The following is a 23,456-nucleotide window of genomic DNA, read 5'->3' on the forward strand; positions in this document are numbered from 1 at the left end:
CTAAGAGCATGCGCGCCGTCATGCCACTTCCGGCTCCTGGCGGCGCCTTCCGGGTTGCGACGCGTTGCCGCCACTGGGGAGGCCCTCGCGCGCCGCGGGGAAACTTTTACGGCAGCGGCGGCGCCACCGGCCCAGGCTCCTCTGACCGCGCGCGCGGGGGGAGGGCGCGCGCTCCCGCCATTGCTGCCCTCGCGCTCGGCCGGGCGCCATGGCCGGGGCAGGCGGGCGGGGCCGCGGCCGCCGCTTTGTCCCAGGCGCCGGGCGGCGGGCGGCGGGCGGGCGCTGAGGAGCGGGCGGGCATGGCCTCCCCGCCCGGCGGCGAGCGGCGGGCTCTGCGGGAGCGGGTGGCGGCGCTGGAGGCCGACCTGAGCGCCTGCCGCGGGCAGCTGGAGCGGGCGCAGCGCCGGCTGCGCCGCGCCGAGCGCCTCTACCGCGAGGCGCGGGAGGGCGGCGAGGCGCTGAGGAGACAGGTAGGCCCCCGCACCGGGAACCGGCTCCCCCGGCCCTGGCTGCCCCTCCGGGACAGGCCCCAGCCCCGTCGGACATCCCTGCGGCCGTCACCTCGCCACCGGGTACCCCGCCTCCCGCGGCGTGCCCGGGCTGGGCGCAGGCGGGCCCGGAGCCCGCCGGGCTCTCCCGGCCTGCGGGGCCTCAGTGACCAGGGGCAGTGCCACCGCCGCTGCTGCTGGCTGGAGCTTGCTGTCCCGAGCCGGCGTTCAACGTTTGGCCCGACAAGTCGGGGCGGGGGGGGAGAATGATAACGGCTTCTCGGTCAGCAATTTGGTTTCGCAGTCGGAAAGAAAAACTGCGTTTAGCAGAAGGAAAGGAGCTTGATAAACAAGGCGAAGTGAAGGAAGGTTGGCAGAGCTGTCCCATGGGTGCCTATAGTGAAATAGGGAAGTTTCGTAAATGCCACAGTTCGCCACCATAGAACAGTGTTTTTTTTCTTGAAATTCAACTTTTCAGCGTGGGTATTTTCAGCATAACCTCGTTTAAGTTTTTCTTTTTCCTCACAAGTGCTTGCCTTTAGTGTGACACCCCATGTGAGCAGCGATTATGGTTTTCGTTATGCCAACCATTGAAGTAGTAAATTGTCTCCTGCAGAACAAAGATCAAATAAATATGGTGCAGTTATGTTTGGTTAGAATTATAGAATGTAAAGCAGACTGACACTCTTTTCTGATGTAGACCCCTAAAATGCAGCATTGTATTCTGTTACATGCTGTCTTTGTTTCAGGTTGAAGAGCTCACTAAGGAAATCCATAATAGGAAGGAGAAGGATACGTCTAGTGTAGAAGTACAGACAGAAGACTATGCTGTGTGGTCACAAGCAGGTAGAGAGGGTGGTCGTTGCTTAAATGGGCATCTAGAGCAGTATCTTGTTTTGATTTTTTTTTTTTAAATATAAAATACATTTCAAGTCTGTATCCTTAGCTGTGGTAAACTCAGTAACCTGACGTTGTCTTTTGGACCATTTCCTATTTATTCAAGCCATTCCTGTTAAGAACAGGATAAAGCATAGCGTGGACTGTGGCAGAATTCATGCCATAGTAATCGGTTACATAGTGATCTCATACCTTACACACGTACCTGTTTTACCGGTTTTTAAAGTATGTTGAAGTGAGACTTAATTTGTTCAGTAAGAGTAGAATAAATTCAAAGCAGAGGTACTACCTAATAATTGATTTTCATTAGACTACTCATGCATAAATTTCCAGCTGAAGATTTAGGATCCTTAAACTGCATAGTGTAAAATATTGCTTTGCTAATTTATGCAGCTTCAATTTTTTTTTTTTGCTCCTGCAGACTATTACTACTATGAAAATTATTACAATCACAGTGATGCTCAGGATTGTGCATCTGAACTGCCAATGCAGCACGATCATGGGACTGAAGGCACTGAGCGTAATTCCACAGAGGAATCACAGACAGGTGATAGTATTCCTTTAAGGATGGATAGCACCGAAATTGCTGAAAGTGGAGAAGAGGAAAATTTCATCCAGAATTCACAGGTTATAGAACTGTATGGGGTTTTACCAATTTTTAAGTCAGCACTCTATTAATATTTCATTTCATTTAAAAGATGTGCTTTTGATCTTGATGTCATTGTATGAAATGATTTTTTGTGATGGTATAGTGCTAATGATAGCAGACGAACATCCTTATGCTTTGAAACTAGTTCTTTGTGTAGTATGGTCCAAGTGTAACATACTCCTGGATTTGTTGAAAAGCAACAAAAAAGCACATTCTAAAACATATGTCCTACCTAGACTGGAAGCATGGCATATTGTTGTCAGCAGAGTATGTTCAGTATGGCCATGCAGACTGTCCTAAAGTGTACTGTTTTTTGTCCTCCTTCATTGATACAAGGAGGCAACGTGTTAGGAGAATAAAGTTGTTGGGGGGGGGGGGTTCTATTTGTTTATTTTATTACGGTTTCGTTTTTTTTTTCTCCTACTATCCAGCCTTCTGTTCTATCACTTACTTCATCTTACTTGCTTAACTGATTTTGTGCCTTAGCATCTAGCAGTTGAAATGGAATGGAGAGCAGAAATCTATTTTAGGAATGTACTGAGAGATACTCGCTGTGTATATTTTTGACGTGAAGCACTTTTGAATAAAGCTTGGGGAAAACAAAAGGCACAGGATGAAGTCTTGGTCCCACTGAAATCAGTAGGAGTTTATCAGTAAACTACAGCTAAATTTTTGCCTTCTTGTTTAATAGTGCTTGAATCAAGTGCATAGAGCACCAATTTGTTTTATTTAAAATAGGACATTGTAAAATACTGAAGAACCAGCGAGGTTCTTTTGAAAAGAAAATTTCTTACTTTCTGATATCAGGAAGCAGAAGATACTTCAGTTCCAGAGGGTTCTTTGGCAGAGAGCTTGAGAGCTGCTGCAGAAGCTGCTGTTTCACAAACCGGATTTATTTACGATGAAAATACAGGATTGTATTATGACCATAGCACTGGATTCTACTATAATTCGGTAAGGATCTTTTTCAACACCATTGGTGTTTTTTCTCTATTGCAAAGTTTTAGTAGTAAAGTGGATGTGAGCCAGGAACTAAGATCCAAGCTGACTCTATGATTTGAAAAACATGTTGTTGAAGATGAACAGCAATGGAAGTTTGTCAGTTGTTGAATTATTTCGGCTGAATTAAAGATAATCAGGCTAAGATGTAAATGTATCTTTTAGTTCAGTTCTTTTTGATGTCTGCTAGATCTTTGACTTGCTTGCCATTGTAGACATGTTGTACTGTAAAGCTGCTTTGTAACTCTTTAAAAGTTTGAGCTGAAAGATGACTTGTTTAGAAAAAGACAGATTGCTGAACTAAGTCAGTGGCTTCTTCACAATGAAAAGTGTGTTGAGAGAAAATGCACTAAATACTTGTAACTTCTACCTGAGTGTGGTTACCAACTAGTTTGATATTACCGAAGAAGAAGTACTTCTTTAGAAAAAAGATGTCAGACCCTGGATCAGAATTTCTTAGTGGTTAATTTCTGCTGTATGATTTTCGTAAGCTTTTGGGGAGGTTCTTTTTGTCCTGTGAGGTATGTGTATATGTATGTGCATATATGGGTAGATATATACGCTATCACAAATCCCAGTGGAACTACTGTAATGAAGACAGAGGTTTTGTTTGCAGCACTGGATTCAACTCAACTGAAAAAAAGGTGCATGTGATACACAAAACTACTTGTTTTGTGTTCAGGGATGCTTTTGGACGTAATTTTTAAAGTCTTAAATGATACCATTGCTTTTGACATAGTTTGTGCATATAGTCAGATACATAAATGTTTGGGGCTATAGATTACAGTTTATGGTGTAATTACACAAAATATGTTTTCTTGTTCAGTAACTGTCATGAATTACAGGAAGTGTTCTTGTATTGGGTTTTCTGGCAAGGTTTTGGTAGTGGGGCTGGGGGCTGCAGAGGCGGCCTCTGTGAGAAGAGGTTGGGGCTGCCTGGATGCGGCCAGTTCCACTGCAGGACACAGGTGAGGCCATTGGAGAAGCTGGTGGTGCCTCCGTTAAAGCATGTTTAAGAAAGGGCAAAACACTGCGCAGTGTATTGGGGGAGGGAAGCTTGGGAGGTTGGGGGGGGTGAGAAACAACCCTCCGAACGCTAAGGTCTGAGAAGGAGCGGGAGGAGATTCTTCAAGTACTAGAGCAGGCAAATCCCTGCACTCCATGGAAGAGGACCACATTGGAGTAGATATCCACACTGCAGTCTGTGGAGGAACCTACAGCAGAGCAGCTCCTCAAGGAGCTGTGGCCCATGGAGGACCCATGCTGGAGCAGTTCTTAAAGGACTGCAAACCATGGGAAGGACCCATGCTAGACAGGGGAGAAGTATGAGGAGGAAGGAGCAACGCCCCACTGCTCATGTCCTTGCGCCGCTCAGGCAGGGGGAAGAGAGGTAGAGGAGTTGGGAATGAAGGAGGGAAGTAGAGCTTGGGGAAAAAAGGGATGGTGAGAGGTGTTTTGTCTTTGTTTCCCATCTTCCAGCACTCTCTTAACTGGCAATAAATTAAATTTATTTTCACCTAAGTCAGATGTGGTTTGCCCATGATGACGATCTCCTTGTCTTGACCCATGAGCTTTTCTTTTTATTTTTCTCCCTCGGTCCTGTTGGGGAGGGATATTGAGAGAGCAGCTGGATGCGCACCTGGTAGCCAGCCAGGGTCAAGCCACCACAGTTCTTCAGTACGTTTGAGCTTTTTTTTTTTTTTTTTTTTTTTAAACGTAGTATGTAGTTGCTTATTAACTGGCTGTTTGTTTGGACAATGTATTTACTGAAGTAATGATAACATCATTCTTTGTTTCTTATAAAGGAAAATCAACTGTATTATGATCCAGCAACTGGAATTTATTACTACTGTGATGTGGAAAGCGGCCGATACCAGTTTCATTCACGAGTGGATCTGCAGTCTTATCAGACCTCTGGTACTCAGCACGGCAAGGAGAAGAAAGGGAAAAAGAAGAGAAAAGAACCAGAGCGGATTACTGCAAATGAGTATAAGGTAACTGTAGAACTGACAGATAGAAAATGCAAAACCTGGGGGTTGGTTTGTTTTTTTTTTGATGATGCAATTTAGGGCTTGTGGGGTTTTAATTTATGTAGAGGATGTATGCTTGTTTTCTGAAGGATTCAAATATCTTTAAACTGTATACAGCAGGCTGCTAACATGTAGTTAGTGTTCAAATAATTCTCCTAGTGAGTGTTTAAGGGTGAAACTTTATGCTTGGATTCCCTCACATTTTCAATGTTGATTTTATTACAACACAACTGTATAGATGCATAAAATTGAGTGTCAGTGAAGCTCTCTGATTAGCAAGCACTAGATTGGATTCGAGCTACTGTGTGGACTGTATTTACATCAGAAATTCAGTGTTACCTCAGTGTCTTGGTTTTAGGGTTTTGGTTTGTGTTTTTTTGTTGTTGACTGTTGGGTTTTGTTTTTTTTAATTCATGTGATGAATAAAAAAATGACTGAAGGTTTTGAAAATGCACACACACACACCACCCCCTCTCTGTGACTCAGTTGCAAAGCTCATTCTGTTGATGTTTTACTGTATCTTAACCAGCATTTGAGATTGATGAAATGTCTGTGAAGTTCTAATTCTTTTCCTATTACGCTCTCCTATGAGATTTTATTTGGTCAATACATTTTTGTTGTCCATAGTGTGGGGATAAGTTTTACATCTTAGTAAATGCCCCTTGTAGTTAACTTGTATTTTAAGTTATAAAAAACATAACTTCCTTTCTGTTGTTTTTCCAATTGCTCAGGAAGTATGCAGTATAGTACATAGTGACTGTCTTGAAAAATTACTCACTCCTAAGCACCAGAAATTTTACTGTAACAGAGCTATTGAACCTCAAGAAGCATTTTCTTAATGAATACTATTAATGTTGAATCAAATTTGAATGGTCCTATTCTGCAAATTTGTTTTATTACTTAAGATTTAATTGTATGTATTGATTTATTTAGTTTGTAGTGCTCCTTAGTTTTCATCTTTTAAAACTATTGCTTTAACCATTGCATTATTTCATTATGTAGGCCTCAGTCAAGATGATTGGTTGAAATTTGAAATAATTATGTTAGTGTACAGGTACTTTTACATAATAATTACATAGCATCAGAACGGAGTTTAAAAATACTGTATCAGTAGTCAGGTCTTCTGAAAGATTTGAAAATGGAAACTGTTCACATTAAGAACCAGGGAAGGTAGGTTACGTGGGTGATGGTATTTGATCAGTTACAGATTTTGTAAATACATTGTTTTTCATTATGCCCTTTCATTTAGAAACTAGTCTGTTTTGAAAGCTTGAAGTGGATACTTAGCAACACTAAGTGTAACAATCCTTTAGACCTAAGAGAGGGGAGCTAATGCAGTTGAAGCTAGGAGTTTCACCGGCATCTGAGTTCTAGGCATGCTGTGTGCAACTGCTGAATTAGCATTCTGCCACTCTGAAGAAGCATGGTTAATACAGAACTTTGTTCATGATGTGTCAGGAAAGCATCATGGTAAGCTTGTGGAAATGAACCTTTATCATATAGTGCAATTAATAAATCTCTTAAATTTTGTTCTGTGATGAACTGTTACATATTGGCCTAAATCAGCAAGTGTATTTATACAAGTTCTGTGGCATACACAGCTTTCATCTAACAAATAATGTTGACTGCTTTTTAGGATCTCATCACAGTCCGCTTCTGTCATCTGATTATACTGTAAATAGCTACTTGTGTTTAGCTTATTTTATAATTATAATATATTTTTATATAGATGGTCTTGTTAACAGATCTTTTGTGTGAAGCTTTCACAGTCACAAGGTTGGAGGTAAACATCCACTTTTTATGATGTGTTTTATTGATAGTGAGCTGAGGACTTTGCAAATTAATTTGTGAATTATTTGTGAATTCATTTGTTTGACCAGTAAGATAACAGGAAAAATATTTAAAACAGATTCAGTAGTGCATAGATCTTTGTATCTGTGAACAGTAAGTGAAAGTTAGTGTCATAGTAAGAATCAAGGCCTTTTCTGTTTTCTTTTTAAGCAAAAAAGGGGAGAATACCAAGTGAAACTTAAAACAATTACTCTCCACTTTAAACTTCAAAAAAAGAAAAGAATGCCTTTTTGTCAGTGCACTTCTATGTAAAGGCACTGTTAGATTTAGAAAAAACAAAGTGCCTTACTGTCATATTTTCTGTAGCTGAGTTAAAATAGTTTGATTGTTGTGCAGTTCTTAATCATATAAGAAATTCGTTCATTAGTTTAAAAAAAGTTGTATTATGATAAAAGATTGATTTATTAGAATAAAAGAGTACCGATTTTTCTGTTATGAAACTGAAAAAATAGTTTATAAGCTGCACAAGCCAGTTCATAGATGCCTGGTAGTTCTTGGCAATATTACCGTTGCCCGGTTTGTTCTGGTATTGGTAGAGGCACTGATTAGTTCGTGCTAGTTACTGTATTATTTACATTCTAAAACAAAACCAAAAATGTCTGGTTTTAAGTAGACCTTTGTAGTTGAAGTGTTGTCTATTGAAATGTTTTTCTACAGTCTTATGCCCAGCCTACTCCCTTTTCCTTCCATTCCCTCGTCCCTCTTGACAAAAAACATACTAAGGTAAAATAAAACCTATGCCTGAATACTGATTAAATTATTAAAGTTGCAACAGTTATTTTGAAGATTAGTACTTCGTTATTGCTTTTCCCAGTTGGTTATTAAATTGTGCTGCTAGCCTGAAAAATGCCTCCAAACATTTTTAATTTCTTGACTGAAGTAGGTTTTACTCAACTTTCTTTTTCTAGAGCCAGTATCAGCGGGAGAATGGTTTGGTTTATTGCCTGGTCTGCAGACCAATTACAGTGATAAATAAAGCAATACTAGATCTAAATTTGGGAGTATGTCATACACCCCTTGAACATTATTATTCCTGGGTAAAGATGAGGTGGTTTATAAGAATATGCATGTGAAGCGGGGGAAGGCAGTGAGCAGTAATTACAGAACCTCAAGTACGCAAGACGGTTGTTAAACTTCTCTCTCTTTTTAACATTACTTAAAAGTTGTCAAATACAAGAAATAAAGGAATTTAGCAGCTGCATGTGTATATTATCACAGCAAATATTCCTACGTAGATGGTACTGGTAGCTATGTAGTTTTTATAAAAATCGTATGTCATTTTTGTATGACTTCCTATAAACCACAGTTGATCTCTTTTTAATCTAAGAACAGTCGTAACTGGGCCAATCTGTTAACTTGCTGTTTCTGGTCACAGCACAGTTCTTAGTTGCAGTTTAGTTTGTAGCAATTGTGAAGAATTTTATGTGCTGAGCTATCTTACATCTAGTATCTATTTATAAGTAGTAAGTTAGGATGCTTAACAATACAGAAATGGTATTCTCCACAAATATTACAGCATTCTTGAAAAAGTAATATAAATCTGAAACTCTAAAGAATAAAATTAATCTGTTAAAATACTCTTTAATTTTTGACAAGCTGAATTACCAAACAAGAAAACATTAGTGAGCGTCTGCTAAAATGAATGTAACTCTAATTGAAAAAAAACAGTGGAGGGGACCTCTTGTGCTTAGTATCTCTTGAGGGATGTTTCTGATTTATACAAGAACTTTCTTTAAAGAGATTCTTTCTTTTCAGCCACCAAAATTCTATATTACAAATAGTTTTCTTTTGACATGTGAAACTAAGCATGCTGCCCACATGCTTGCTTTCAGTAGACAACCAGGAATTTTATTTGCCAGGATGAAGTATTAGATATCCTCTGTGCAGCTCATATAAAGAGCATGGGTGGAATACTTTGGAAGTTTCAGGCATATAGTTCAGTTCTGATACTTTTCTGCAGTGGTGGGCCAAAAAAGCAGTAGGGCAAGAAATACCATCATTATCTCCTGTACATGAAAAACCTTTAAATAAGTAAATTTGGAAAAGTTTTTCTTAAAAAAGAAAGTCAAAACAAACCAAATCACAAGGTGGCATCAATGATAATGTGATAATGTGGCCCAATATCTAGATCCAGTGCTTCTGTAGAGGTTGGAGAATAGAGCGTGTGCAATAGTGGTCATGTAGTTCTACTTGCTGGATTTGGGCTGTTAGAAATACATACCAAAATTTAGATGCAGGGTCTGACATATGCCATTTTTTTCCCAGAAATTATTTTTACAGTTTATTCTTAAACTACTGTCTAATAAATTTTATTCTAGAGTGGTGCTCAAAATTAACTTCCCCCATATTCTTCTCCATTATAGACGCATCCTAGCTACTTATGTAGCAGAGACAAGGCTTTTGTAGTAGTATTTCCCATAGAACTCTTGAAGCAGTGATTTTTTTTATTTTTTTTTTTTTTTAAATCACATGTAGTTTACTTTTTGCTGATATTCATCCCATCTTTAGGTACGTCAGTTGACAGAAACCATGGCTAATCTGAAGATTTCTTCTTTTGGATTGGCAGCTTCTGGTGAAGGTAGAGTTGAGACACCAAACACATTAGTCTGTGGATGTTTACCTTTAACCTTGGTGTTTTTATTAAAGGAAAAATATCTAGTAGTTTATGTTTAGATATCTATTTTCCTAAAGGAATTAATAATATTTTTAAGCTATTTGATCAAAATCAGTTCATCTGCAAAGTAACTTTGAAATATATTTGAAACACCGTATAACTAAAACATCTGAGGAAAACTTTGATGATATTCTAGAATATTTGGAAAGAGACGCATTTAGTGTCACTGTATGAACATAGGGTATCCTGACTAAACAAACTACTTGTTCTTTAGGTAAGGCAAATTAATGTTTCATGTATTTCAGAGCTGTCCAGCAGTGTATAAAATGTCTTCTTGATGATATAGGAAGAGTTTTACTCATCTTCTGGCTTTTAATTAGATTTTTTTTTTTGCATTGGAAATTCAGATATTGTGTAGGGTGGAAGACAGTAACAAATACTTGTGAAACAGTGCTAGCAAGTGAAAGTTTAGTTATCTGAGTGAAGGAGCTATTTAAAACTGTTTGACAATATTTCTTTAGTAAAATACTGAATTTCAGATTAATATTTCGAATTGAGAGAGTCAGCGCTAAAGATCTAACATTCAGCCCTTTAGATGAAGGTGTTTACCCATGGTTCCATGAAGTCACCTACTGAACCTCTGGCAAACTAAGAAGCAACAGACTATTCATTTCTGAAAAGTTGTATTTGTATGTATTTATGTTTTGTATAAAATAAATTGATTTAGAAAACAATACAGTTTAATGGTCTGTAGAATTAAGCTAACTATGGTCACAATAATTTTCAAATTCTAATTTATAGGCATGTTAAAGAATTGCATGAACATGCATGTCAATCAGGCATAATACAGAAAATGTAAAGTTTTGAAAGACCGAATGTTTGTCTTTGTCCCAGTAAAGCAAAAAGTATAGTTAAATGCTTAAAATACTTTGAATTTTTCATTAAAATCACTTCAGTTACTATGATTGTTTGTGAATGTGTTGTAAGTAGGCCAATCTGCACTTCAGAAGGTCATTGTAATCAGTAGCTTCTGGCTTATTCTTTGTAAAGCAAAACCATCAATTCTAGTCACACGAACATGATTTGTAATTCTTAAAAGGTCACTCCTTATGGGACACTAAAAAAATCTTGATTTCACTTGCACCGTTGGCTGTCTTTGTCAGGGGTGCAGAAATATGAACTGGCTCAACCCTGCAGTAAGAAACAGTTTAACCAGACCCAACCCACAGGGATGTCTTCTGCCTCCCTGGGGCCTGGCTTAGAAACATTGCTGGGAAACTCCCTGGTCTGGTGTGGCCCTGTGATTATTAGGTTGACGGTTGGACTTGATGATCTTAGAGGTCTTTTCCAACCTCTATAATTATATCATTACAGATCAGATTCATCGCACCTCTCAACTTTACTCATGCCTAGTGAGAGAAAAGCCAAAGATAGTGTGGCGATACCCAGTAGATACAAAGTTTTTTCAAAGCTGAACCACATAGAGGCAATCTATATCCAGCGTATGGCTGCTGGGCTAGGTCTACTGACAATTTAGATATAACAAGCAAAGCAACATACAAAGGAATGTATGTGCCTAGTATTATGGTGTAACAAACATGGTTATAATGAGCGCATACTTTGTATGTTGTATAATGAGTTTGGGATGAAGAGTTAAATATCCTGCTATTGAGAAATGAAGTGCATTACTAGTACTTGTTAGGTCATTCAGGATGATATTTACTGAATATTCTGTTAACTGCTGGTTCCTGTTTTTTAAGCAGTGGCTGTATGGAGGCAAGGTGTTAGGTGCTGTTTGCATAGTTACACTTTCATGCATGCTATGTGTATTTTGTGTTAGTACTAGTAGTCATATGTAATGGAAAAGGTTTTCTTCAGCAGAAGTGAAGAACCCCTCACATGCTATAAGAATACATTCAGCATCCCAGGCTTAATGGTTAGACATCGTCAAGACATGCATTTTACTACAAAACTGCAAAATTATAAAGGGCTTAAAATACATAGTCTTTAGCAATGCAATTTTTGCAATCCTCAATTTTGTGCAAGGATTTCTAAATGCAAAGATTACATTTTTATCAGTACTGATAAACTGGAACTATTTAGTTTATTTGAAGAACAATTTAGTTTATTTGCTTTCTTAACAGTTGATTGTAGTAACAGTGGAAAAAATATAGAAACTGCTGAGAACAGGCTTAGTGGTCATATCGGCAGAACGTATGTACAGAATCCTAGGTCAGTCTACAGGAGTGTTTTTTGAAATTCCTCTTTTCAACCCAGAACAGAGTCTACTCTCCAGTAGCTAGGCTTTGAAGTAGCACCTTTTTATTTTCTAATTTGGAATTGATGCCAAAAACAGGTATCACTGGATTCACTGTGCAGAAAGAGCTGTGTGGCTGGAGCATTATACTTGGGCATCAGTGAATCAGTCATCTGTTGCTTTGCTTCAGGTGTGATTTAAGCTAAGACTAGTTTCTATGTTTTCAGATTAGATTAATAAAACTTTGGTGGATCACAGTATTATGGAAAGAAATACATTTAGGATTCCAGAGCACCTTGATATGTTGGGTATCAATCTAATATCCATACCAAACAGTACAGACAAAGATAATTACACTGGAAAAGATCATTCATAAAAGCAATAATCAGATTTGTGAAAAAGATTTCTAATGGTATTAATGTGTCTGACGTGTATGTACTGCATAATCTTACTTTTGGTAGGATTACTACGTCTCTTACTTAAAATAAACAACATCAGGCTCTGACATTGCGATCCTGTTCCTTCCTAGTTCCAGTACTTAAAAGATTCAGGGAGAGGACTAGTGCATTACAGAGAAAGCCTAAACAAACCAATAGTCCTTCAGTTAAAGCAGGAGGCCTTTTAAAAGTTGCTGATTATTCCTGAGAATCTGCTGTCTTATTGAAAGTGTTTCAAAAGTATGCTGTAAAGTCATATCCAACGTTTTGGCTGCTGGGCGGAGAGGAATTTTTGTGTGTGTCTTACAGCTGTACCCCTGGTGAGTTTTTACAGATCTGAAAAGTGAAAGTTCTTTAATTTCCATTGTGTTAACATTCACATTAATTCATGTATCTTGAAATGTAAAATGCTCTATACAAAAACTTAAACTCAAGGATGGTTTTTATTTCAACTTCTGTGTTGCAATATTTGGTACGATTCAGGGCAATTGAATCCACTCATTCTGAATCCAAGGTGGCAAATAACTTAAAATCTGAGATTTTTACTTTATCTTTTAAAGCCATTTGTGTTATTTCCTTGCCCCCCCCCAAGACAGTCATCAGGGCTACTAGATTAAGAATTACATTTTCAAGGTACTCTGGAAAAATTACTCTGAAACTTTAGATTTCTCAGTTAAAAAAATGGTCTTTTTTCTGCTGATGAAATCAAGTGGCAATGGAAGAACATGCAGTGATCTAATCTGTCTGGTACTCAGTGGAGAAATTTGTTGCAGTAGATAATGGATTCTAAGTAGAACTGTTCCACTCAGCATAAATTAAACTTAAGTTCTCTACAGTATCTTGATGAAAGGCTTTGTTAAAGATGCAATTTTGAAAGGAGGAGAATCAGTCATTAGGCAAGCATGGGTGGGCATTCCAGATATTCTTGACCATTGTGGAAAATAAGAGAAGACAAAAACAGGTGGAAGATATGATGAAGATCAATTAAAGAACTTTTAAACAAGTTGCAAGAATTGAGTAAGAGAGGGACAGAAGTAAGTGTCATAAAAGCAAAACTGGAAAATTTTCAAGATGCTGTTGTACAAGTTTGAAAGTGAGGACAAGGATCCTAAGTTTTGTGTGAGAAAAGAGCAAGGAATAAGTGAAGTTTAGAAGAGGAGTGCAGTCACGCTTTCCCAAATAGAAGATGGTCTCAGACACGTCTAATAGGATATGAAAGTATTTCTGCTGAAATGTTCTGTTTTAGTTTAGCATGTGCTAAACTTCTGGAAATGTAACCATTCTTTAATAGTTGTAAAAATAATTCTTCCTAGTGAAGGATTTACTTCCAGGCTGATAGCAGACCTTAGAATAACTCAGTCTGTAAAGAATGTAACATTCTATAACTCCCCTCCAGGATCTGGACACAGAAGAACAGCAATCATCTAACAATCTGAATTGCTTTTCCGCTGCTGAGCAAGTAAGTTCTGCTGAAGAAGAAGAATCTCCAAATGTAAGAAAGAAGACTAAAATGGATGCAAAAACACAAAGCAGTTTGACAGCCAAAGAATCAGTTTCTACAGACAGTATAAATTCACATTCACGCAAAAGTACACCTGATACTGCAGCATATACAGATGACAGTAGAACAGCAGACACAGTGAGTGAGCCAGAAGAAGGTGAAATTACAGATTCTGAGTGCGAAGCCTACAGCAGTGAGGATGAAGTAACAAGTGAAGAAACTGCTGATTCAGAAAACTCAGAAGACGAAGGTGAATTATTGTGGCTTTTATGTATGATATTACTGTATTTTTTCAGGAGCCCATTAAAAACAAACTACAAGAAACCTGTTTGGATAGTTAAAAAATAAATAAAAAGCATGTGACTTGAGATATTTTGAATTAAAAAGTGCTATATCTTACCAATATTTGTTTCCTTCTCTTTACTTGCACGGTAGACAGAATTAATTAGTGGTGTTTTTGTAAAAGCTGTTTAGGGGTATAACTTCCTTTGCTTGTGTAGAAACCTCAGGGGTAGAATAAGATTTGTTTAGATCAGGATAGTGACAGGAGAAAAGGAAGTGTGTAGCTAACACAGAGATTCTGGTACATACCTCACAGTAATTCCCTGTAGTAACTCTCTTCAATTAATGTGTAATATTCCTGATGCTGTTCATAAACAATCAATGTGTAACTCCATGTAATGTGAATCCACTGTGGTGAAAAGGATGAATCTGGAGTACTCGGTACTATTTGAAATCCTGTTTTTCTTGTATTCCAGTGGAAACATGTAAGAAATGGGTATAGAGAGGAAACCTGTATGCTGTTTTGTACCAAAGAAAGTGTTATCCTAGGTCCTTAAGACCTCCTTGAGAACTGAATGGTCTCTTGTAAAAAAAAAAAAAAAAAAAAAAAAGTAACTTGTGGAAAGCGTAATGCAACCAATTGGAACAAGGTACACACAAAGGATATTCGACATCACAGAATGAAATACAACCTATAGAAGTCTGTACTGCAGCCTGTGCCCTGCTCACAGTTAAGGAGTCAGTTTATTTCTTCTATTTTCATTAGTTTACTTTCTCAGCTACTCAGATTCTGAAGGATTAATGCCATTCAGAATGGGTTTGCTACCATCAGGCCTTCAGATTAAATTTCCTTCTCTTACTATTTTCTAATAATCAATTCTGCAGTAATGCTGGAGCAATGAAAAACTGGAGACAGTTTCTCTCCTCCTAGTACCTTTTGAGCTAGTGTCTTCCCATCTTACCACGTCTATTCCTAGCCAAGATCATTGGAGACTTTCTGCAAATGTACATGAACAACAAAGTTCGTGCAGCTGTTAGAATATAATTACTTAGCAGATACCAAGGCAAAAAAGCTTATGCATCTGTAGGCTCGTCTATTTTGTTTTATCTCGGTGCATAGTGAGCTTTAGGGACCTCTTAGCATAGGGACATTTTAAAAGGTCCCTTCCAACCCAAACTATATTATGATTCTATGATAGTGCTAGTAAGAGAAAAAAACAGCCAAAATACATTTCATGTAGAAATTATCAACTATAAATTTCTACATGCATTAGGTTTGTGATGTGGTGAAAAAAGGCTGCTGACTTTTCTCAGAGTAAAATTTTTATTCCAATCTGTTATGATTAATAATTAATTCTAATCTGTTATATAGTGGTCCATATATTTATGCTAGTAAATTCTGTGAGTGTATTTATACACACAACTAAACAGTTGTGCACATGTAAATAACCAGAATTAGTAAAACATTTTTAATACTTTAGTGTGTATTCAGAAACAGTAGTCTCATCAAAGTTTTCTTTCAGATGTGCTTACACATTTCTTTTTCTGAAACTTGTGTAGAATTCAGGCAGATGATGGCTGAATGTATATCAGTTGTTTGAAAGCTATGGATTATAGGGGTAAAACTAATTTGTCGGTAGTAACATCATTTTTTTTATAATTATAGATGAAGAAAAGATCTGGCCTCCTTGTATCAGAGTAATTGTAATAAGATCGCCAGTTCTGCAGACTGGATCACTTTATATTATCACAGCTGTGAAACCTGCTACAATTGGAAGGTAAAACTGCATGGAATTTATTATATACAGTTCGAAACTGTACCTTGCTTGGAAAGATGTGGAAGCCACTCTGGATTCCTTGTCGCTACTTTTCGTACTTGTCCTCCTAGCAAGCCGCAGTTGTTAGGTACTCTGAGTTAGGTTAGCCCACAGCAAGAATTTTAAGTCATGTCACATAACGTCATGCTTGCTGTGACAGCAGCATATGCAGTTTATGTAGCTCAGCAGACATGAAAATTTGTTAGTGATAACTTGATCTTGTGTCCAAGTCCTGACAGCAGCATAGCTGGAAGTCATTCTTTGAAAACTTCTTTACTTGCTTTTCTAGAAATTAAGTAAACTTTTTTCCTGAGCCACTAAGGTAACTTTTTCAGAAATGGAAGGACACACTTCACAAATTCAGGGTCACAAGGAAGCATATCCTAGGCTTCCTCACACATTCAAAATCTAGTAGGGTTGGTTCATCATTTTTAAATGAGTTGGGTTTTATGCTAGCCTGTATGCATTCTTCCAGTTCTAATATTAAAAAAATTAAAAATTTGGTTCATTGTGGATGACAAATTTAATGATGAATTAATACTTTCTTCCATGATTACTGAAAACCTCACCCCTTTTCAGCTGCTTTTATCTAATGCTGATAGATGTGTTTTGATTTGCTGTTATAGCTGGAGTTTTCTCGGTACATTTATGTGAAGATTAACAGATGACAATTCTGCTTGCAATTTGCAAGCTTTTGCTAGCTGCATTTCTTCTTCATCCCCTAGTTTAAGACACTAATACATAAATTCCTTCCTCCTGCTGCAGTGGTTTTGACCAAAACAAAAAAAAAGAATTATATAGATTACTCTTGCATTGCTTGTATTACCTGCATAATTCTTGAATACCAAGAATACAACTTCAGCATTGAAGACTGATGCCAAGATGAGCTTGAAGGATGCAGAGTTCAGACTATTATTTGCAGGCCTTATATGAGTATAAAAGCTTAGCTAGAAATGTCAGGTTTATATATAAAATTTAAAGGTACATATTTATCATATATTCATTGCCTACTGTGTACAGTTTCTAGATGGAAGAAGGAACGTGAAGCAAGTCTTTACATTGTGTATACTGCAACACAGTGTTTTACATCTGTAAAGCTCCCTAATAGCGCAGAAGAGAAACATGGTATTGAGGTTCAACTGATATACACCTTTTGTAAACCACTTATTAGACCTGTTTCTACTTTGTTGTGATTTATGTATCAACTTGCCTTTCCAGAGAAAAAGATGTTGGACACACACTTCAGATTCCTGAAGTTGGAGTCAGTAAGGTAACTCGTTTCTGTCTGCTGAAAGGTAGAACAGCATATGAATGAAGCTTTAGATTTTATGGCTTTAAATTTGCAAAATCTTATGGTAATTTTTTTAAAGAACTTTTAGAATGAGGTGTGGGTTTAGCAACATTTGAAATTAGAAAAAGGAAAGCATATAGTATTTTACTGAACAGGAATTTAACACAAACAGCAGTGTGATTTCAAAGTCTATGGAAGCTGAGTATTTTTATAAATTGGAGTTTTACTAATCCACATTTTAATGCACAGTAAAAAAATTACACTTAAAATCTTTTATTTCTTAGTTATTGAACTTGAGGAAAATGTATTCCTCTGTTAAGTATTAATGGTATATAAACTATGGATGTCAGCTAGTTAGAACTTTGTCATAAAGTAATCCAATCCTTACAGTTTAGCTCAGAGCAACAGGTTTTGTTTCATTTTTCTTCAAGGCACCGGTATAAATATGTAAATGATGTACAAGGAGTTTGAAAATTTAACAGTTTTTTTCAGTGACAGATTGTAATGGAAAATTTTTCTTCCGGTTAAGAAAGACTAAAGATAAATTATGTGCTCTGTAAACTACTTTAACACAGACCATCAATACAGCTCTCTTAATAAAAGAAAATGTAGATTGACAAAGATGTGTCATCCAAACAAACAAACAAACAAAAAAGATAAAAACATCTGCAAATGCAAGTAGCTGAAATAATGCTTTACTATGCCTGTTCCAGATGATAGTTCTGATTAATCAGCCATGTACCGTATTTCATACTGAATAATTTCCAGAGCAAATCTTTCCCTGCTATTAATGACTTTTTCAGGCATGTATTTGAAATTGGGTGCTTAAAGAACCCAAAAGGCTTTTATTTTTCTGTAATGTTACCATTTTAATACTTTGTGGATACCTGACTGTTTATATAAAAAGTCATTTCATTTTGCAGATAAGGAATCAAAGGCAGGAAGATAAATGACATATCTGTAGAAACAAAAAGTTAACTACCAGTTTGTTTTCCTCACTATTCATATTTGATAGCTGTGGACCACTTTGGCATTTGCTTTTCTTGAGTGTAAAGTGAGATTTTAAAAGACAACACTACACCCTGCAGAAGAAGTTTCGGTTCATCCTGTCCAATAAAACAGAGGTAGAAATTAAATTACCTATTGGATGAGCTAGTCAGCCTTTCCACCATTATGGTAGTATTCCTGCTGTAAATGCTAGCCAATCTACAAAATACTATTTTGATTTTTTTTTAATTACTGAATGTAGCAACTGCTATTGCTCAGACATAAGAAAAGATTTGCTTTTAAATGAACCCTTTCTTCACAGATTGACTCGGTTTTTCTCCTCAACTATAGCAAAAAGGATATTTGCTTGTCAAATTTGAAACTGTCACTTTTTTAGACTTCTGGTTTTTACTGGGAGTCTTAGCAGGTGACAGATACTTAGTCTTTACAACTCTGCAGAATTTGATACTTTGGTTTGCTCAGTAGTCGTTTTTGGAAGTTTTTGGCCAGGAGCTGTGTTTCTCTGTTCTGTGTGGGCTTAGGAGCAATACCTATACAGAATTGCAACAACAAAGCAAACAAAAAGAATTAGATTGTTAGACTCAATATCAGAATGGATATAAAAGGAACAGCAAATGATGGCTAGTAATTGTGTCCTGGGCATTAAGATGCAGGTGAAGGAGAATTATGTGAAATTTACAAAAGCATGGCATTTAGGGAGCAATCTCAGCTATGAAAGACCAAGTAACCTGAAGCTGTAGAACAAGATCAGATGTTTTTTAATTGAAAGAGGAAAAACTGAATGCTGTAACATACCTTACAAGAAAAAATCCTTTTATTTATAAGAACAGTTAAAAATGCTGTGTTACTGAATCTTGCAGTCCTTTAAGTAAAGCTTATTTGCCCCATTGGAAGCGTATGCTTTTTCAGTACTAAATCAGTTTATGGTCAAAATAGTTATTACTAGTATACTGTAGCTCATGTTGTTGTAGCCCATTCATTTACATTTCATATGGATGAAATCATAAGGCGTGGAATACTCTGTAAACTTCGAGTACCAGGGCCACTCATTTAAAAGGCCTCAAAATGTTTTCTGAAATCTTACTTTAATATAGAATATAAATAGTGAAGTATTTGCTTAATAAGAAACTTTCACTTAGGCTTCTATTTATTAGTTCCATGCAGAAGTGTATTTTGACAACGACTTGCAGAACTATGTTCTTGTGGATCAAGGCAGTCAGAATGGAACAGTTGTTAATGGCAATCAGATTCTCCAGGTGAGTACAAATATGTTACAGCAAATCACGAACAGTGACATTATGTGCGTTCTTTCATACGTTAGTCTCTTCCTTGGATCCCTTCTGGTTTTAGGGCCACTTACAATACTTCATGTTTGGTTTAATTGGAAAAATCCATTAGAGTTGCAGTTGCTAGAGTGAAATACCCACTGTAGTTAAATACTTGCCTGCATTTGTGAGACCAAACTGAGTTACTAAATTATGAGCAGTATTCATACTTGTATACGAAATAGAGTTTGTGCCCTTCATTAACTAATTAACATGGCTGCCAAAACTTTCTTTTGCTGTAGCCTAAAATAAAGTGTGATCCCTACATCTTGGAGCATGGAGATGAAGTGAGGATTGGTGAAACTGTGCTTTCTTTTCACATACATCCTGGCAGTGATACCTGTGATGGATGTGAACCGGGACAAGTCAGAGCACATCTTCGCCTGGACAGGAAAAAGGAATCTTCTGGTTAGTTATGTTATCAAAGGATCTTTTTAATTATAGCTCTTTACTTCATAAACATAATTACTTCAGTTTTAGTACAATTTTCTTGTCAACTAGGAATAGTTCTACAATACACGATGATGTATTTTATTCTTGATAATGTGTAATAATGTTAGAACAAAATTTCTCACAATTGTCTTATGTTTCAAAACATTGTTAGATTATTAATTAGAAATTCAATCCTGTGTCTTTCCTTTTAGTTTGCCCAGCACTTAGCAAAGAAGAGAGAGAGTTAGTCAGAAGAAAAGCTTTAAAACAAATACGGGTAAAATATGGTTTACAGGTGAGTTTACAGTAGAAGTTGATTAAGTGTTTGAAGTCTACATCTGGTTTGTGATTCCAATTTTAAGCCATAGACTTCAGTGAGTAAGGGAAGTTTTCAAGTGCACTCAGACTTGAACCTGGTGGTTTAACTCAAGCTTGGTTTTTGTACACTAAATAATAATTATGTACAAACATCTACAAAGAGAGATGATGGTAATGAGGCATGAAGCTTCTGTTAAGGAAAAGAAGATCCATTCCAATGTGTGCCAATTTCCTCATCCTTTTGAGGTGAAGTTTTCTTAAGACATTTCTATTTTGATTTCTCCAGATTAAATTTGCACTAAATTGCAGTGCTATCTTTTATTTGGAAAGGAAAACTAATGTGCAACTGAAAAAAATTATAGAAGGAAGAGGGACATTTTTTACGTTTTTTATTTTAGTTCTGCTTTGCCATAGAAGAAAGCCAACATGAATGTGCAGGCAATGCAGTATATAAGTATTCAAGTTACTTTTGTTTTAGAGATTATTTTAACTATGGGGTTACATCTAGCAGTTGTAATAAGTATTGACGTAGAAAAAAGAATGGCATCATTTCTCTCAAATTCTTCAGCTACCGAAATAATATTGATACAGAGTCTATGCACTTGCTTAGTTCTGTCATCTGTTCTGAAGAAATAGTTGCTGAGGAACAGGCTGAATGTTTAAACAAAAAGCCAGTGGCATGTCTGTATGGTTTTCTGCTAATATGGAGAAACTGATTCTTCATACCAAGAGAAAATTGTGAAATTAATGAATTCGACAATACTGTATTATTATGTGATGATGGCAATAGCATACCTCACAAGATATGTCTGTAAGTTAAGAAACTACTAAATGAGAACTATAGTTTTTTGTTACAAGATTTAGAATTCATGAAATAGGCTGAAGCTGCCTTACTTTTGGAGGGAAGCAGTGAAGTTATGAAAAATAAAGAATTTAAAGCCTGCTTTCTTTGCCTTGATGCATTTAATCTGCTTATAAAGAACACAGAATATGAAGACAACAAAGCAGTGAAGAATCCAAAGTACAAAGACAGAGCAGGAAAACGCAGAGAGACCATTGGAAGTGAAGGAACTTTCCAGAGAGATGATAGTCCAGCTTCTGTTCATATGTAAGGGGGGGGGGGGGGGGGGGGTGAGAATCCTGCATGTCCTGAATCTTAAAAAAATATTATAAAGGAAATATCAGTTGGTTACTAGGCTACAGTTTGTTAGATTATTAATTACTTGTATATAATGTGTTAGGAGAGCTAGAAAATAGCAAGCTATTTTCACTTCCCAGTTCATGTGCTCTTTTTATTAGCTCCTCACCTTCCATACAGAATTCAACTTGGCAGTAAGGCTGCTTAGGGCATTTTATCACCAACTCAAAAAAAACCAAAGAATGCCCCAGCTGCACTATTGACACTTAAATACTGTCTACTTTTCAAGTGTCTCTATTTCTGTTTTTTCTATCCAGTCCCAGTAAAGGTACACATACAAATTTTTCACCTGCAGTTTCTTTCATTGTCAATATCCAGCCTATCACAGGACATGTATTTACATACCTCTTAAATGACGCTTACTTTAATCTTCCTCTTTGATTATTCTTTTGCTTCTGTAGTTGCTTTTTGGATTTTTATTTTTTAAGAAATATGAACTTCTAGGTGCTCACAAGTTAGTAAAAGGAGCGACAGTGCAAGTTAGTAAAAGGAGAGACATTATCTGTTAGGATGATTTGGTGGCAAGGTAGTGATACTGCCTTTTGCCTGGTGCAGTCAATTCCCACCCACACATGCTGTGTCTTTTAACCTCTAAAGTAAGCAAGTAGTTTAGAAGGAGTTTTAAGGAAGTCAGTATTGAGCAGAGGCTTGAGATAGCTTTGGTAACCAAAGACATCCATGGAAGAGCTTGCAAAAGGTAGTACTAGGGTCTTCTGGATAGCTCTCGATGGAAGTAGGAACAGCATAGTAGTTCTGGTTTCTAGAGCAGCACATGCATGCATGTTCCTGTCCTTCAGTATTTGTGTGGAGAGAATACTCTTTGTGTTAACTCATGCTTATCAGTTATCTTAAACTTTCTTCAAAGTGAAATCAGCAACAACAACAAAGGACATAAAATGCTGGAGAAGATGGGATGGAAGAAAGGGGAAGGCCTGGGCAAGGATGGTGGTGGTATGAAGGATCCGGTAGGTGTCTCTGGTTTTTACTTGGAGCAAAAAGCAATAGAAATGTATTTGCAGTGAAAAATGTCTAATTGTAAACCACTATTCACTTGAAACATTTAAAAATACTGGCTAGGGAGGAATAATCTCAGCAGGACTAATCTCAAATCATTTTTTACTCGATGAATGTTTTGAAATTTTTCAATTATTTTGTCCCTTCAATGGAAAATGCCATTAATATCTGTGTTTATTAGGAAACTAAGCAAGGGAGTACAGACAGCGTCTAGTCATTGAATTAATAATCTCATATTTGAATACCAAGTCTGGAGGAAGATTGAAATCATTTTAAGTTATGTGACTTCAAGATGGGCTTATGGTGGAATCCTTCAATTTCTCTGAGGCTGATCCAGCACAAAAATCAAGCTAGGTGACAGGCCACGAGAGAGGAAAAGCTGGCTGAAGTCACTGTAGCCACCAGGTTCCCAGCCTCTGTTGCAGCCATGGTAGCCCCACTGCACAGGGATTACAGGCTATTCTCTTGGTGAGGAGTACTTCAGAGTAATGTTAGTAGCAAGTGACATCATTCAGCACTCAAAATTCTGGTTCTGAGGTGGTGATCTGGCGCCTCATTTTAACAGTACTTTACATGTCCATGTATGATATAGGTATGTTAGAGCCTTAAAAAGAAGCATGTGGGGAGCGAGGGTGGAATTACTATTATAAAATATGATTTAAAGTATTTAAAATACCTAACTTGCAGTTACAAAAATATTAAATGTATTTGACAGATCCAGCTTCAGTTACATAAGACGCATGCAGGTTTGGGTACCAGCAGATCAGCCTCAATTGAAGATGTTCAGATCATCCAGAGCAAGAATAAAAAGAACTGGGATAAAGCAAGAGAAAGGTTTGCTGAAAACTTCCAAGAACCTAAATCACAAAGGGATACTCTTAAGATTACACCTTGGGTTAGAGGGACTGTAGACTAAAGTATCTGGTCCCATAGCAGGGTAATTCCTGTATGTAAATAGTTAGGAGAGAATTTATTTTTATTCTCTTTTCTTTTGCTAAAGCAGAAGTTTGGTGATATGTAAAATACAGTTGTGGAAAAAGTTATCCAA

The 23,456-nt window shown here is 37.2% G+C and overlaps 1 protein-coding gene across 4 annotated transcripts; it reads left to right on the forward strand.

Moving 5' to 3' along the window:
* Positions 1 to 299: 299 nt before the first annotated feature.
* On the forward strand, positions 300 to 23,456 carry AGGF1 (angiogenic factor with G-patch and FHA domains 1). Of its 4 annotated transcripts, none has more exons than XM_075410523.1 (14): positions 300 to 470; positions 1,238 to 1,334; positions 1,807 to 2,012; positions 2,842 to 2,988; positions 4,839 to 5,027; positions 13,619 to 13,973; positions 15,672 to 15,783; positions 17,041 to 17,092; positions 19,276 to 19,377; positions 19,689 to 19,854; positions 20,091 to 20,173; positions 21,177 to 21,304; positions 22,260 to 22,359; positions 23,124 to 23,456. In XM_075410523.1, the coding sequence occupies exons 1-14, from the start codon at positions 300 to 302 to the stop codon at positions 23,322 to 23,324; spliced, it is 2,109 nt and encodes a 702-aa protein (XP_075266638.1). In that variant the 3' UTR covers positions 23,325 to 23,456. The 4 variants fall into 4 exon arrangements, with proteins under 4 accessions (XP_075266638.1, XP_075266639.1, XP_075266640.1 ...); XM_075410524.1 differs by having other exon boundaries at positions 386 to 470; positions 1,807 to 1,932; XM_075410525.1 differs by lacking the exon at positions 1,238 to 1,334 and having other exon boundaries at positions 394 to 470.

Source organism: Opisthocomus hoazin, chromosome Z, assembly GCF_030867145.1.
Source record: "Opisthocomus hoazin isolate bOpiHoa1 chromosome Z, bOpiHoa1.hap1, whole genome shotgun sequence".
In the NCBI taxonomy this organism is placed as follows: domain Eukaryota; kingdom Metazoa; phylum Chordata; class Aves; order Opisthocomiformes; family Opisthocomidae; genus Opisthocomus; species Opisthocomus hoazin.

What these genes read in the sequence shown, in the direction of transcription:
- AGGF1 (XM_075410523.1), top strand. Translation starts at nt 300, where the DNA reads ATGGCCTCCCCGCCCGGCGGCGAGCGGCGGGCTCTGCGGGAGCGGGTG. An exon ending in AAACCTGCTACAATTGGAAG is followed by an intron (nt 15,784 to 17,040) that starts GTAAAACTGCAT and finishes TTGCCTTTCCAG; the next exon opens with AGAAAAAGATGTTGGACACA. An exon ending in GTGGTGGTATGAAGGATCCG is followed by an intron (nt 22,360 to 23,123) that starts GTAGGTGTCTCT and finishes TGTATTTGACAG; the next exon opens with ATCCAGCTTCAGTTACATAA.